Source organism: Lagopus leucura, unplaced genomic scaffold (genome assembly GCF_019238085.1).
Source record: "Lagopus leucura isolate 7727_CA_CO unplaced genomic scaffold, USGS_WTPT01 Super-Scaffold_100008, whole genome shotgun sequence".
Taxonomy (NCBI): domain Eukaryota; kingdom Metazoa; phylum Chordata; class Aves; order Galliformes; family Phasianidae; genus Lagopus; species Lagopus leucura.
The window spans coordinates 360,163-373,536 of record NW_024962265.1 but is presented as its reverse complement, the minus strand read 5'-3'; the positions used below and the strand labels follow the sequence as shown (position 1 = coordinate 373,536).

The following is a 13,374-nucleotide window of genomic DNA, read 5'->3' as shown; positions in this document are numbered from 1 at the left end:
GGAAATGCTCTGCCCCACACTCACGTTTCACCCTAGCGAGCAGAAATGCGAGGGATCTCAAAGAGGCGATGCTGCTCGTGCAACTGAAGTGAATCAGACCAGAGCACAGGACTGGTTTTCCAGAATTTGGCTTTACTTCGCAGTACAGAAATCATTTGGAGCCTTCAGGAGACACAAGAAGCACAGGCTCTGTCATATCAATACCGCAGTGCCGTTTGGTCCGTCCCAGAAGCCACCGGGGTTCAGAAAATACTCCCACATCTTGCCTGCTCTGTAATTTGTTCTCTCAATTTTATTAAGATTAAAACACAAAGGAGCCTTAGGCACAGCTGTGTCCCAACCGATGTAAACAGTTTTAGAAGCTTAAGAGGAGGTTAAGTTCCGTGCCCAGAACTAAGCCAACATTTGCTGCTACAATAGATGTGGTCTTTGTCCATAATACAACTTTGCCACAGAGTTAGATTGATGGGAGAGAGACTCGAGGGATGCTGTCCACAATAATGGAGTGCTCAGTTTCTATTTTCCTTGATATCAGGTTTGAGTGACAACCGTCACGTCTACTAGCTCACCAGAAGCACATAATTGTGAAGGATGTTTACAAATGATTAAAAAGACAAGGTAAGACACAGCTGTCAATGAGTTATTTCAATCCGCACCAACATCTACGTCTGCAAAAAAATATATATATAGTTCAGTCTGCCTTTCACTTCAAGGTTAGTCATTAAATCAGTAATTTGCCAGATTCTGGACAGCAGCCCTACTAGAATGAAATAATTAACACATGATATCCAAAAGGGGAACATTACCAGTGCAGTACTCTTCAATCTCTCAGAGATGGGATTACAAAAGCAGGCCTTACAATATTGAATTTCATACAGTGTTCATTAAGTTCCTTATATATTCATATTAGCCGATTTAATTTCTCTAATTAGAGACTCTCATTACTGCTGCTCCTCCTCCCCGTAGATATCGTTCTTCTTGCGTTTCATCTCTTCAAAGTCAAACTCTGATCCCATCATTCTCTTATAAATATCTTTGATGTCGTCGCACGTTGTCTCGAAGTGAGTGGTGGCGTCATAGGTGCGAGAAATGAAGATCTGGAAGGAGAAGGAAAAGAGAGGCAGCAGTTACAGCAACAAAGCTCTCCTCCTTCAGAAGCCACCCCTGGGCACAGCGCTTACAAACCTGGCTCTCAGTTCCCAGGTCGGTCGGTGCAAACAGGTCGCTGATGCTGACAAACCTGGAAGGAGGAAAAGAAAGCTGCTTCAGCGTGGGTTTCAAGTAAGAAGAGCTGAATTAGAGGGAATTCAGGATTTCAGCATCTCTGTGAGGCTGAAAGGCATTCAGGTCCCAAAGCAAATGGTGTCCTGGGCTCCTTTAGAAAAGGGGTGGCAGCAGGGACAGGAGGGGATTGTCCCTCTGTGCTCTGCCCTCCTGAGGCCCCATGTGCAGCACTGCGTCCAGGTGTGGGGCCTCCAGTGCAAGAAAGGCAGGGAGCTGTTGGAGAGGGGCCAGAGGAGCCACAGAGATGAGCAGAGGGCTGCAGCACATCCACTACAAAGTCAAGTTGAGGGAGCTGGGCTTGTTCAGCTTGGATAAGAGAAGGCTGTGGGGTGACCTCACTGCAGCCTTCCAGGACCTAAAGGGAGCCTACAAACAGGAGGGGAGTCAACTCTTTACAAGACAACAGCAGGACAAGGGGAAATGGTTTGAAGTTGAAGGAGAGGAATTTAGGCTGGATGTTGGGGTGGGAAGTTCTTTACTATGGGAGTGGTGAGGTGCTGGAACAGCTGCCCAGAGAGGCTGCGGATGCCCTGTCCATCCCTGGAGGTGTTCAAGGCCAGGTTGGTGGGGCCCTGGGCAGCCTGGGCTGCTATGAAATGGGGAGGTTGGTGGCCCTGCATGTGATCCTTGAAGTTCCTTCCAACCCAATCCATTCTGTGATTCTCTGCCTTTGTCCTCAGCTCTGCACTTGCTGCAGTGTGGGAGGTGAGGAGGGGTGAGCTGTGTGCTTACTTCTGCTCAATGGGCTCCAGGAGGTCCAAGGCCGGCTTGATCTCTTTCTCTGGGTCCGCGGTTTCCACAGTAGTGCTGGCGATGGCGATGTACTTCCCCTGCGCTGCCACGTTGTGTGCAGAGGAGATCATGCAGACGTAGATATCTGGGGCAGGAAGCACACAGCAGCAGATCAGGACACGCCAGGTGATCAGGCCTGCCCCATCCCAAACCCCCTCTGCTTCACCCACACTCCTTCCTGTTCCCCTAATGCTGCATTTCCCTCCATCCTGCACGCAGCCCTCAGCCCCCACACACTTTCCACCCACTTCTGGGGGTTCCCACGTGGCACTGTGACCACAGGCACACAGACCTCTCTCTCTCTCTCACACACAGCTGAAGTGCAGCCTTGCTGGAGCCCAAAGGACTTCCAGACATTGGATTGCGTGCTTAAACACATCAGGAAAAGTGTAATTAATATTCTAGCATACAAAGGTGCCACTGCAAGGCTGCAGCAGCTTCCTGGAGTGGCACAGAGCTGCCACCAGGAGTTAAGGAACTGAGGGGTGCCCAGAAGCAGTGACACTGAACATAGCCAGGGAGCAGAAAAGCAGAGCCATGCGGGGATTAAAAAGCTTCACGTGAGCACTGCATGGCCCAGAAGGAAGCCAGGAAGCTTCCCCTGGAGGGAACGCAACTGAGAGGCACCTCTCCAGAAAAAGAGCACGAAACCTGCCACAAGATCTGCACGAAATACTTCTTCCTTTTGGGGACGTGCACAAACCCTGAGCGCCTCTGCTCTCCACACACCTGATTTCCGATTGACCTGATTCTGTGGAATGATGATCTGGCACGAGTTGGCATCGTTGGTGTTCTTGATGGGGTGGCTCAGGATGCAGATTACCCGGATCACTTGGCCAACCTTTGTGACACGGTCCGAGACGTAGCTGGGGTCGCAGATGAGCTGTTTGCAGCGAGCAACCTGCAGAGAAAGGCAGCGACGCGTGGAGGCGCACGGCTGGACGGCGTGCAGACTTTGGGGGAGGGATGGCAGTAATCTGAGGTGGCTGTCCTGCCCCCAGCTGCACGAGGATTGTATTTGGCTGCATGTTCAGCACAAATCACAGCCCCTACTACACAGAGCTGTGTGACCGATCACATCTCCCCCTCGTTACTCAGCGTGTAATTAAGCTCTTACCATTACAGAGCCCGGTCCTTCCAGTCTGGGACCATAACGTGCTGTGGTCAAGGCTGAATCAAACTGATAAGAACTCACCATTTCACATTATACCTCATTACCACATTTTGACCAATTTTGAAGCCTGCAGGCAGCCTGCACTTGGGCACATCAGTCTTACAGCACAGATTATCACCTCTGCTGCTAGCTGGGATACATCACCCGTGCCCAGAAGGGACACGTTACCCTACCAGGGAGTGCTAAACTGTCCTGTGAAGCTCCCACTCCATTTGCAAACACATTTATAGCTTCCAAGCAACTCGCTGCACTCTTGCTAGTTTTATATTGCTGAGTTAAGAAGCTGTGGAAAGGCCGTGTGCCAGCAGGCTGAGCAGCTAATCCTTAATGTCAAGGGCAGAGCTGGTTTCATACCCAGGTTAGACAGCAGCGAGCAGCTTCTTTCCAGTTTTACCAGCCTGGTTTATTTAGAAGACAACATTGCTGCTCCCTGGAGAATCATTCCGGCTCCTGGAGTGGGATTACTGTATTGTTCTCCTCACATTAAGATTATCAGCACTTCTTAAGCTCACGACGTGAATAAACTGGCACCAGCCAAACAATTTAGCTTCAACTGAGGGGTTTTCTGCTACATTTGTTCAGATCGATGACTGACAGCCTCAACTTAAAGGCAAGACAGCGATAATGGGAATAAGGGAAGAACCAGAGGGTACCATACCTCCCCTTCAGACTTCACACCAACAACTTTGCCATTTTCTATCACAATCTCTTCAATGGGCTTGTTCAGCATGTAGGTGCCTCCATATATAGCACTTAGCCTGCAAGAGTAAAGCCACTTCAGCACATCCCACAGGTTTTTCTTTCTTTCCAACAACCCTTCCAGCCCCTTGCTTCCATTCTGCTTGGACAAACCATGCATTATGCTTAAACCTCTTCAAACTATGCTGCCTAAATATCCACACAGCAGATTTGTCTGCCATTCAGAGGCAGCTGTTCAGAGGGCTGGAGCACTTCCACTGTGAAGAAAACTTGAGGGAACTGGGCTTCTTTAGCTGTGGAGATGGCTGTGGGGAGACCTCATTGTGGCCTTCCAGTACTTGAAAGGAGCACATAAACAGGAGGGGGAACGGCTGTTTATGAAGGTGGATAGCGATAGGACAAAGGGAAATGGTTTTAAACTGAGACAGGAGAGGTTTAGGTTAGATGTTAGGAGGAAGCTTTTCCCCCAGAGGGTGGTGAGGCACTGGAACAGGAGGTTGTGGATGCCCCTGGATTCCTGGAGGCATTCAAGGCCAGGCTGGATGTGGCTCTGGCAGCCTGGTGTGGTGGTTGGCGACCCTGCACACAGCAGGGGGGTTGAAACAGGATGATCTTTGTGGTCCTTTGCAACCCAAGCCATTCTATGGTTCTATGATCCTACGATTCTCCCTGCAATGCATCAGTGTTGGGAGTGAATTACAGGTGCCACTGCATTCAGCTAGAAGGAATCCACTTGGCATAACAGAGTCCTGCAGCATGAACGCTGCAGGCCGTGCTGGGTCTCATCCCCCCAGCAGGTGCCACAGGAGAGCTGAGAAAACATTGGAAGCCAAAATCAGGTTCTCACCTTGCAAATCCCTGTGGCAGCTCTCCGAGGCCATAGAGGGGGTAAAGGTATGGGCTTTTCCCGTACCGAGCCAGAGACTCACTGTAGAGCTTAATCCTGTTGATTGTTTCTTGGCATGGTTGATCGAGGTAACTGGAGAGGGAAGTCAGAAGATTTGCACCGTTTCATAAACCGAGACTTGAGGCAAAAATCACACCCAGAAAAGTGGAAACTTCCCTTTCCAACACGTTGCCTTGCCCACCCGACCGGGGAGCATTTCCCTTTCTGAAAAGCACTCTGCATCACCAAGTGCTGCTCAGGAAGGTGATACTGCATCAATTTGGGAATATGACAGGATTTAAACACCTCATCAGCAGAGGACCCACCCCACGCACGCTGCGCTGTGTGAGACACCCAACCCACAGGCTCTGTTCTGATCTCGGAGCGCTCACTGAAGCCACACTTACTCGTCAGTCCTGTACAAGGCGAGGGCATGGCCTGTGAAGTCTATGACATCTTGCCCCAGGTCAAATTTCTTATACACGTCACGCATGGTGGTCTTCTTGGGATCGACGCCTTCGAAGGTGCGGGGGTCGTTCTCATCGAAGTTGGCCACGTACACTAAGAACTTCCTGAACCGGCGCTTCTCAAACAAACCCATTAAGCCTACAGACACAGACGTTCTGTCAGAACTCACACAAATGGTTTCTGGAACTGCTGAGCTTTTCAGCAGTCGCTCAGTGAGGCAGAGATCGGCCCCAGCTGCTAAGCAAGGCTCTCTGTTCCAGCAGGAGAGCTCCACACAGCTCCTTCCAACTGCAGGAAAGCTTGGAGAGCAGCTTCCACCAGACCTGCTGAAACGCCTGACGTGGGCTTCCAAAAAGAGACCTGTGTTTGGCATCTGCCACCAAAGCAAATGGTGCTAGGCTCTCTCACAGACTCAAGGAGCTAGCAAGCACTGCTGGCATCAAAATCCCAACACAAGATTGCACAAGGCACCATTAATGTGTTTTAATCCTCTGCAAATTGGAGAAGCAAGACAGGGCTTGCTGAAACACAGCACCAGATGCAGCTCCGTGCTCTGTCAGTTTGAGTCTCTTCAGAATCTACTGACAAGGCAGCAGTGGGGCCAACCTGAAGGAACAACCGATTGCTTCACAGGAGCCACAGAAATAACCTGGTGCGAGGAAGGCTCCCACGTGCAACCAAGCTGCATAGAGGGAGCTGTATCTGCAGGAGTCACTGGAGCACACAATGGTTCTACATACATCACGCAGCTGAAGCTAACGGGCTGCCCTCTGCTAGCTCCTAATGCACACCACCGAGTTATTATGCAGTTTTACAGTGAAGAGGGAAGTGTGAGCAGCTGAGAACAGTTAAGACTGAGCTTGGTGCCACGTGGACTTGGTCATGCTGGTTTGCCTGCTGACAAATGCGACGTTTTTCTCATCATCCCATCCACTGAGGAACCAGCATTACATATTTACAGGAAGCACAAGCCTCAAACGTAACCTTTGGATGAATTAAAACACTGCCAAATTCTCCTGCTCTGAAAGCTCCAAGAAACCAGTAACTCGAGGCTCAGGAAAGCCTAAGAGCCACAATGCAAGTCAGAGTGGATGCAGAAGGGCTACGTATTAAGCATAACCTGTGACAGTGATGGAGTTGCACACACCACCACATGAAGAGCCAGAAATGTCTTTCTGACACCAGCACAGATCACTTATCCTTCTATACAGATCTGTCTTGCCTTTATTTAGCAACAACAGCCTCAGTAGAGGAAAAAGTAAAACACAGCTACTCACTGGATGCCAAGGCTTCTGCCTCAGTGGAAGGAACTTTGTAGATCTTGCCTCCCTTGTAGACAAAGCTTCCCTCGATCACCTTGAAGTCTAAATAGCGAGTGACTTCTGTGTAGAGCAACATCTTTACCAGCTGACCTGTAAGAGAGGTTTGGCACAAGTCACCGGAATCAGCCTTCAGCTCATCCACTGCAGTCACAACCACTTTGCTGTCAGCTCCACATCGCACCCACACAGCTCTTACACCTTTGGGTAACAGACAGGGAGTGGCAGAGGTTTATTATTAGGCAGCTGTAATGCTTTCTTACAGGCAGTTCACAGCCTCCTCATCGTTACTCCAGCTTCCATCAGCCCTCTGAGTAAAAAGCCATCCTGCAGCACCTTCATCCGCTGCTGCTCTGCTCTCTGTAGTTTATCTGCACTCAGCGTGGCAAACAAGGTCACATCTTTGGGCCGCAGCAGTTTCTCACCCTCACCATTCAGATTAGCAAAGTCTGCTCTGGCTTGAAATGCAAACACTGAGAGGACTTTGGAAAACAACCATTCAAACCTTTAAAATGTGCCTCTGCTGCATCCCCTTTGAGCCAGAGACATCTTCTAAGTTGGAGAAATGCACAGGCAAAGCAATCACAGAGCAGGAGCTGCTGCATGAACACCTGGCTGTGTGCAAATCAAGGGCAGCAAGCTTCCAGCAGCTCTGCAATGCTTCAGCAAGCTCCCCAGAATCACAGAATCACAGACAGCTGAAGGGCTGCTGATTTCTTTCCAAGCTGAAGGTTCCAGGCTAAGCTTATGAGGTGAGATTGGAAAGCTCAGCGTTGCTTACCATTAGCCATAAGGAATTTTGGAATTAGGTCCACGTTCCAGTCTCTTCCTCGTCCCATAGATTCTGGTGGAGTTCCTGGTAGATTAAACCTTTTATAGAGCTTTGGAAAGAATATAAAACTTATTGTAGCAGAGGAAATATCTATGTGTATACTTTCTCCCACACAGGCACACACTTTCCACCCTCACATCTCCCCAGCAGAACATAAGCTCTTCACAGCAAGCTTTTGGCCAGGGTTTCATTTTGAATCTGACTTTTGATGCAGCACACAAAGCACATCCAGTGAACTCTCACAATAAGGATCAGGCAGCGTTAGTTTGCTCACCCATCCTCTCTTCCTGCAAGGATTAAAAAGCTTGGCAATTTACAACCTGCTGAACCAAAGTACCATTTTACTAAAGGTAACTTGATCCAAATCCTTCAGAAGAGGACAGATTCCTCCAGGTGTTGATACTGGGGAACAGATTGAAGTCTCTAACTTTAAGCAGCAAAGAGAGCACTGCTTTCTCTTTAGGGATACACGATGTCACAGCAGAAGCCTGCAACCAAGTGAGGAAGTGCCCTCGTGGCCAGATGTGCTCAGCCTGCATCACAGCAGGGCACAGAGAACACCCAGCATTTTTTAGACCAACATCCACCACCAAGCACTGCAGAAATGATTGAGCTGAGGGGTTTTAATGTCCAGCTGCTGGGTGTTGCACTGCCAAGCAATCACTCAAACATGGCGTGCTGACAACTGCAGGAAACAAGCGCTATCTACAAAGCAGAAACACAAGCCCTGCTTTCCTCCCCACCATGAGCTGGTGTGGAGGTACCTTAAAACAGTCTGTGTCAAAGGAAACCCTTAAAGAGTAATTATTTGGAATCCACCCTTAGGACAGCCAGAAATTAAGCCCCTTTACGTGCCCGAGGAGGACACAAGGGCTGGGTGTCAGCTTCTGTACTTACATCCTCCAGAGGTGTAATGGATGCACTTTCCCCTCCATAGTAAGAGTTCCGATCCATGTGAAGGACTTTCTTCCCGTTCACTGACATGATCCCAGAGAGGATGCATTCCTAGAGAAGGAACAAAGATGCAAAAGATGCTCATCCTTGCAGACAGGCAGCACCACCAGCTCAAGGGGACAGCAAGAATATGAAACCTTGCCTTGAAGGAATCCAGGTAGCTTCCTCAAAAACTCAGTCCTTAATTATTTGCCACGTTGGGTCACACAGGACAGTCAGCAGTGACTTTCAGAAGGTACAGGCAGCACAAAGAAGAAATAAAGCCATTTGGGAGCCTTACCACCTCGGTGACACTTTGCTCTCCTTGCTGTGTGTGCACCCAGATCACTTTGAGCAGCTGATCAGCTGCTGCACCCAACACAACACAACACCAGAAAGCTGGGAGTAATCTTGGAGGGACGCAGCTTGCAGGACTAGCAAGGTTGAATGTCCATTAAAACACAACTGACCTGGTCACCAACTCTGGCTTTCACAAACCAAAAAGCTCACCAAGAAGTTGCCTACTTGCATGCCTGGAATGGCTCATCACAGACTTACTGATCTTGCCTGTTCTGCCCCAGCTCCCTGCAAAAGGAGAAATGAGTTCATCCTCCACCAACCTCTGCCAATCATTTGGGTTGTCCAGCCCCAAGAGGAGATGGAGAGGAGGGCAGGAGTCAGACTCAATGATCCCTGGGGGTTTCCCACTGGGATATTCTGTCATTCTAATTCGTAGATATGAACCACATCTCAACGACCCCCCCAGGCCATCCCACTGCAGGAAGGTTGGGCTGGAAGTCACGCATCCAGCACCAGCAGCTGGCTCCTGCAGCACAGATCCACATTTTGGGTCTTCCTCAGCGCCCCACATGCATTTGCAGAGCACAGAAACCTCTCCCCCTCCATCACTTCTTCCTGCTGCAGAGTGCAGGAGATTTCTTTCAAACCCAATTATGGGCTCGTTCTGGTGGAACGAGGCCCTGCCAGTTCATCACCAATGGGATGCCACAGTAATTCAGGCCCCAAAGAGCAGAGCAAGTTTCACATTTAATCCAGGTAACTTCCAACAGTTTGCTCTCAGAATGGGACACTTCTTCCCGCAGAACCTCTCCACGATCCACTGCTCCTTCAGCCACCACGAGACTCTCTGTGGGCTCCAGATCCCATCCTGCAGGGCCCCCCCGCTTTGCAGCAAGCAGAGACCCTCCCAGCAGACACATCCAGTCTCACAACGCCAGCAGAGAGAGCCACAAACCTCACAGCATGGAAGCACTGCACAAGCGAAAGTACAGTTGGCTTTTATGGTTGTCAAAGTGTTAATGATCTACCAAAGCAATGCAGGGCTGTTGCATCACCGTTAGCCACTGTGATCTCCTCTGTGAAACCAGAAATCAAGAGTGCTGGCATCACTGGTGCCATTTGCTGAAATGATTTGATTCCCTGGAACATCTTCCAAAGCGATGCCAGCCTCCAGGCCCAGCCCGAGATTTCAAAGTATCCATTGAAAGGATGAAGATACAGTAAAGGCAGCAGCAGCTACTTTTCTTCTGCCCAGATGTCAGCTGATTTCCTTCCTCCTCCATTTAAGGAATCTTCAAAGCGTTTGTTGTTGCCCTGTCACCCCAGAACAACACGCCCACTGCTTCCTATGAGAGCATCCCTTCAGCAAGCCACGCTGCCAGCATCACTCAGCAAATCTGGGTACCAGTAAGAGATCTTGATTACCTTTCCAACCTTATTTCATCCCCATTAAACGCCGATACGGGGATTAAGGCCCGCTTATCAGGTTCACCCTATCACCACAGTCCTCAGTGCTGGAATCCCACCCAGGCCTTTGCAGTCGTTTCCCATCGCAGGCGCTGAGCTGACGGCCCGTTCATCAAACACACAGGATGCACAATGGCTTTATCCTCCCAGCTCAGCAATTCCTTTGGGCAGCTCTGCTGGCTGAGCGTTCAGCTGTAGCTGTTCTCACACTCAGAAACATCAGATGTGTCATTTGGGTTGGGGAAGGAGGAAAACAAACAGGCTGCGTCAATCAGGGAAGGGCTGGAGAGTGTTTAGACTGGGGGGGAAAAAAAGGAAAAAAAGAAAAAAGGGGAAGCTTCTGAGTTCAAATCTGTGGCTTTCTGATTGTATTCTAGACATCAACCCTGCTCAGATGGGTAAAACTGAGCAGCTGCTGGCAGCAAAATGGCAGCAAGAGACAGCAGAGGGTGGTCCAGGTGTCCAGCTGGAACAAAGTCTCTGTGCAAGTGCTGGTCACGCTGTGCTGCTACACTCCACGGCTCCAGGCAGTGCAGGTTATGACACTCAGCTCCCAGCAATGGCTTAACGTTGCAGCAATCGATCTCATGTGCAGCACTGCTCTGTGGCGTAACAGGGGGTGAAAATGTAGAGACACAGCACCCAGAACACAAATCCATGGCAAAAAAAAAAAAACACAGGAGTGAGGGGAAACTCAGCAGTGGCTCCCCTCACTGCCACAAACTGGTCACAAGACAACTTTCTGCACGCAGACACCTCCAAAAAGTGTGGGAAGAAAGTGAGTTTCTATGGACTTTCTCCAAGTAGGGCAGCAGTTCAGAAAGGCTCAGACAGACCAATGGAAACCTGAGCCAGCGTTGTTTCATCCAACAGCTCTGAGGGGAAGATCTGCTTGGCCCTACAAGCTGCAAAAGCAGCGAGCATTTAAGCAACGCCCTCAGCAACTGGGAGATGATGCAAGGGACAGGGATGCTCTGCTCAGTGCTCACTGCCACTCTGATGCTCCTTCTAGGTCCTTACGCAGCAAGGTCTGTGCCTGTACCAGTGAAAACAAAGAGCCAGGCCTCTCTGCTCCTATAGAAAGTGAATCTGTACCTCTGTGATGGATTTACATTGCTTTCACATGGTGAGGCAGTTGGCAGGTAAGAAGCTTAGCTCAGCACAGCAGTGCCTGCAACGAGTGAAAACCCCACAGGAACGCAGGGTTCATCTGTTGGGGCTGAACAGGGCGCTTTGCTTTTATGCTCAGCGTTCACATCCAGCATCTGAGCACAGATAACCACCTCAGAGCTGTTAGGAGTACGTTTGAGAAGCCATTCCCAGCAGCATCTGCAGTGTGGGAGAAAGAGGAGCTCCGTGCTGGGCGGCCAGACACAAACATCTGCCCACAGCCAGCACTGCACCACGTGCAGGGAGCTCGGCAGGAGCACGGCGCCCTGATCTGAGCACCGTGAGGTTAATTGTACCTGATGTGCAAGCCTGGAGTATCAGCAGTCATTCAGGATTAAAGATGGGCTGTGATTATTTTTTCCTCCTCCGTGCTCCCAAGACACAGCTTGGCACTGCCATTAGAATGCATCAGAGGAGAGAGGGGATGCATTGAGAGCCAGGAGTCCCAGCCTGCACCCTGCCTTTGTTACTGGGTGAAGAAATTGATATTGAGAGAAGCCATTCCCGGAATGCTCTCAGGTCAATCAGAAATGGCATTCACACACGTGCCCTGGTGCACTCACACAGCCCTGTGGATGAGGTCAGAACTGACCACTGCAACAAACTTATCTGCACCTTTTTTTTTTTAATAAATGGCTTTTCTTTATAACCAGCAGCCGATTTTCACCTTGGAAGGAGAAAGAAAATCCCTCCAGGAGAGATCAGACGTTCACTGCGTCTCCCACGTGGGCTGGGTTGGCTGTTCTAGGGGTTTTGTCCCCACATCAGTCCCTAGGAATTGTAGGTGTGACAGAAGACACAGCACAAAAGATGGGCGCAGCGCAGCAGGCAGCAGTGAGCAAACAGGATCTCCAATTCATCTCACCCTCTTTAGGCAGCGCTCTGCCTGCACCAGGCTCTGCCCTGACACCACAGACCGTTAGATAGGACGAGGCACATCCCAACTCACCGGCTGCACCGTGTCCAGGTGAAGCCCACCGTGCTCTAACTGGCATTTCAGAGGTAAAGGCCACACGCTGCTGTCCTGCCATCTCTCAGCTCACCTCAGAACCCAGATGTCATTTATTCCTTCTAACCCAATCGCTGATCATTAGCACGAGCTCGTCTCACGAGTGATTCCACAAGAGGCCTTTTGTCAAATCTACACTGGCATTTGTCAGTTTGAAGTTAAGCACGGCGCTCACCAACTCGATACCAAGCTTCCCTCTAAAGCATAAATTAACATTTTAATGGCGCTCGCATCTATTGGAGGCCCAAAGAAGCTCATTAGATTTCATCTCCCCCAAAAGTCCTGCTTTGGTGAAGGCAGATGCAGCGTTTGAGGACAGCTTTCCCTATCAGAGGGAAGAAGGGTTTGGTTTTGGGTTTTTTTTGTTGCCTTGTAGGTCATTCCTGACAGCTCAAAGGAAGAGCCTGCAGAGAGAGGAACGAGAGCAACCACCACAGTTGGCTTCACCCTACAACTCTCCCACACTCTGCACATTTCCTTTGTGCCACATCGTGGTTTTGTGACAATCCTTCCCAGAGAAACCAGATAGGAAAGCAGCTTTGTCCTCAGCCGCGTGTCAGCAGACACCCTGCCTCCCCTCAATCACAGCGCACGTATCTGTATTTACAGGGACCACCAAAAGGGGAAACGGGGTGGGGGAAATCTCACAGCCAGCCCCAAAGACCTTTCTCTGCCCATCCACCAATGAACAGGAAGAAACAAAAGCAGGAAAAGCTTGAACGAGAGGAAAACCTCTCCACCATATTGGATTTTCTCCTCCTCCTCCTTCCCCCCCCCCACCTTCTTCAGACAATGCCTCCGATTTGCAACCTGCAATCCAGCACCAAGCCCTGAATAAAAGCACAGCAGATAAACCAAGCAGCAGCTCAGCGCATCTCCCCACTTCGAAGGCAGGCAGAAAACCTGAAGCAAACCCCACCGGCAGCAGCGCTGCCATTTTTTTTTTCTTCCCCTGTTCTTTTCTCTCCTTCTCAGCCGCCTGCAGCAGTGTGGGGCCGCATCCTCCACAATAGGACAAAGCCACAGCGCTGCTCTCCACCC

The 13,374-nt window shown here is 50.1% G+C and overlaps 2 protein-coding genes across 4 annotated transcripts in view; one reads left to right on the top strand and one right to left on the bottom strand.

Annotated features, from left to right (window-relative positions):
* TASOR2 (transcription activation suppressor family member 2) overlaps nucleotides 1-13,368 on the top strand; it is a 48,140-nt gene extending 34,772 nt beyond the window's left edge. The window contains exon 24 of one of the 3 annotated variants that reach the window (XM_042872511.1): nucleotides 12,676-13,368. In XM_042872511.1, coding sequence (XP_042728445.1) covers nucleotides 12,676-12,709 — 34 coding nt within the window. In that variant the 3' untranslated portion in view covers nucleotides 12,710-13,368. Of the gene's footprint in view, nucleotides 1-2,391; nucleotides 3,804-10,531; nucleotides 11,972-12,675 lie in introns of those variants that run through there. The other 2 variants (XM_042872514.1, XM_042872513.1) reach the window with 2 other exon arrangements.
* GDI2 (GDP dissociation inhibitor 2) overlaps nucleotides 113-13,374 on the bottom strand; it is a 14,743-nt gene continuing 1,481 nt past the window's right edge. Inside the window, exons 2-11 of the mRNA XM_042872516.1 lie at nucleotides 8,352-8,459; nucleotides 7,404-7,503; nucleotides 6,581-6,715; nucleotides 5,243-5,441; nucleotides 4,797-4,928; nucleotides 3,909-4,008; nucleotides 2,806-2,977; nucleotides 2,017-2,161; nucleotides 1,186-1,240; nucleotides 113-1,097 (exon numbers count right to left, since the gene is read on the bottom strand). Coding sequence (XP_042728450.1) covers nucleotides 942-1,097; nucleotides 1,186-1,240; nucleotides 2,017-2,161; nucleotides 2,806-2,977; nucleotides 3,909-4,008; nucleotides 4,797-4,928; nucleotides 5,243-5,441; nucleotides 6,581-6,715; nucleotides 7,404-7,503; nucleotides 8,352-8,459 — 1,302 coding nt within the window. The 3' untranslated portion in view covers nucleotides 113-941. The remainder of the gene's footprint in view (nucleotides 1,098-1,185; nucleotides 1,241-2,016; nucleotides 2,162-2,805; nucleotides 2,978-3,908; nucleotides 4,009-4,796; nucleotides 4,929-5,242; nucleotides 5,442-6,580; nucleotides 6,716-7,403; nucleotides 7,504-8,351; nucleotides 8,460-13,374) is intronic.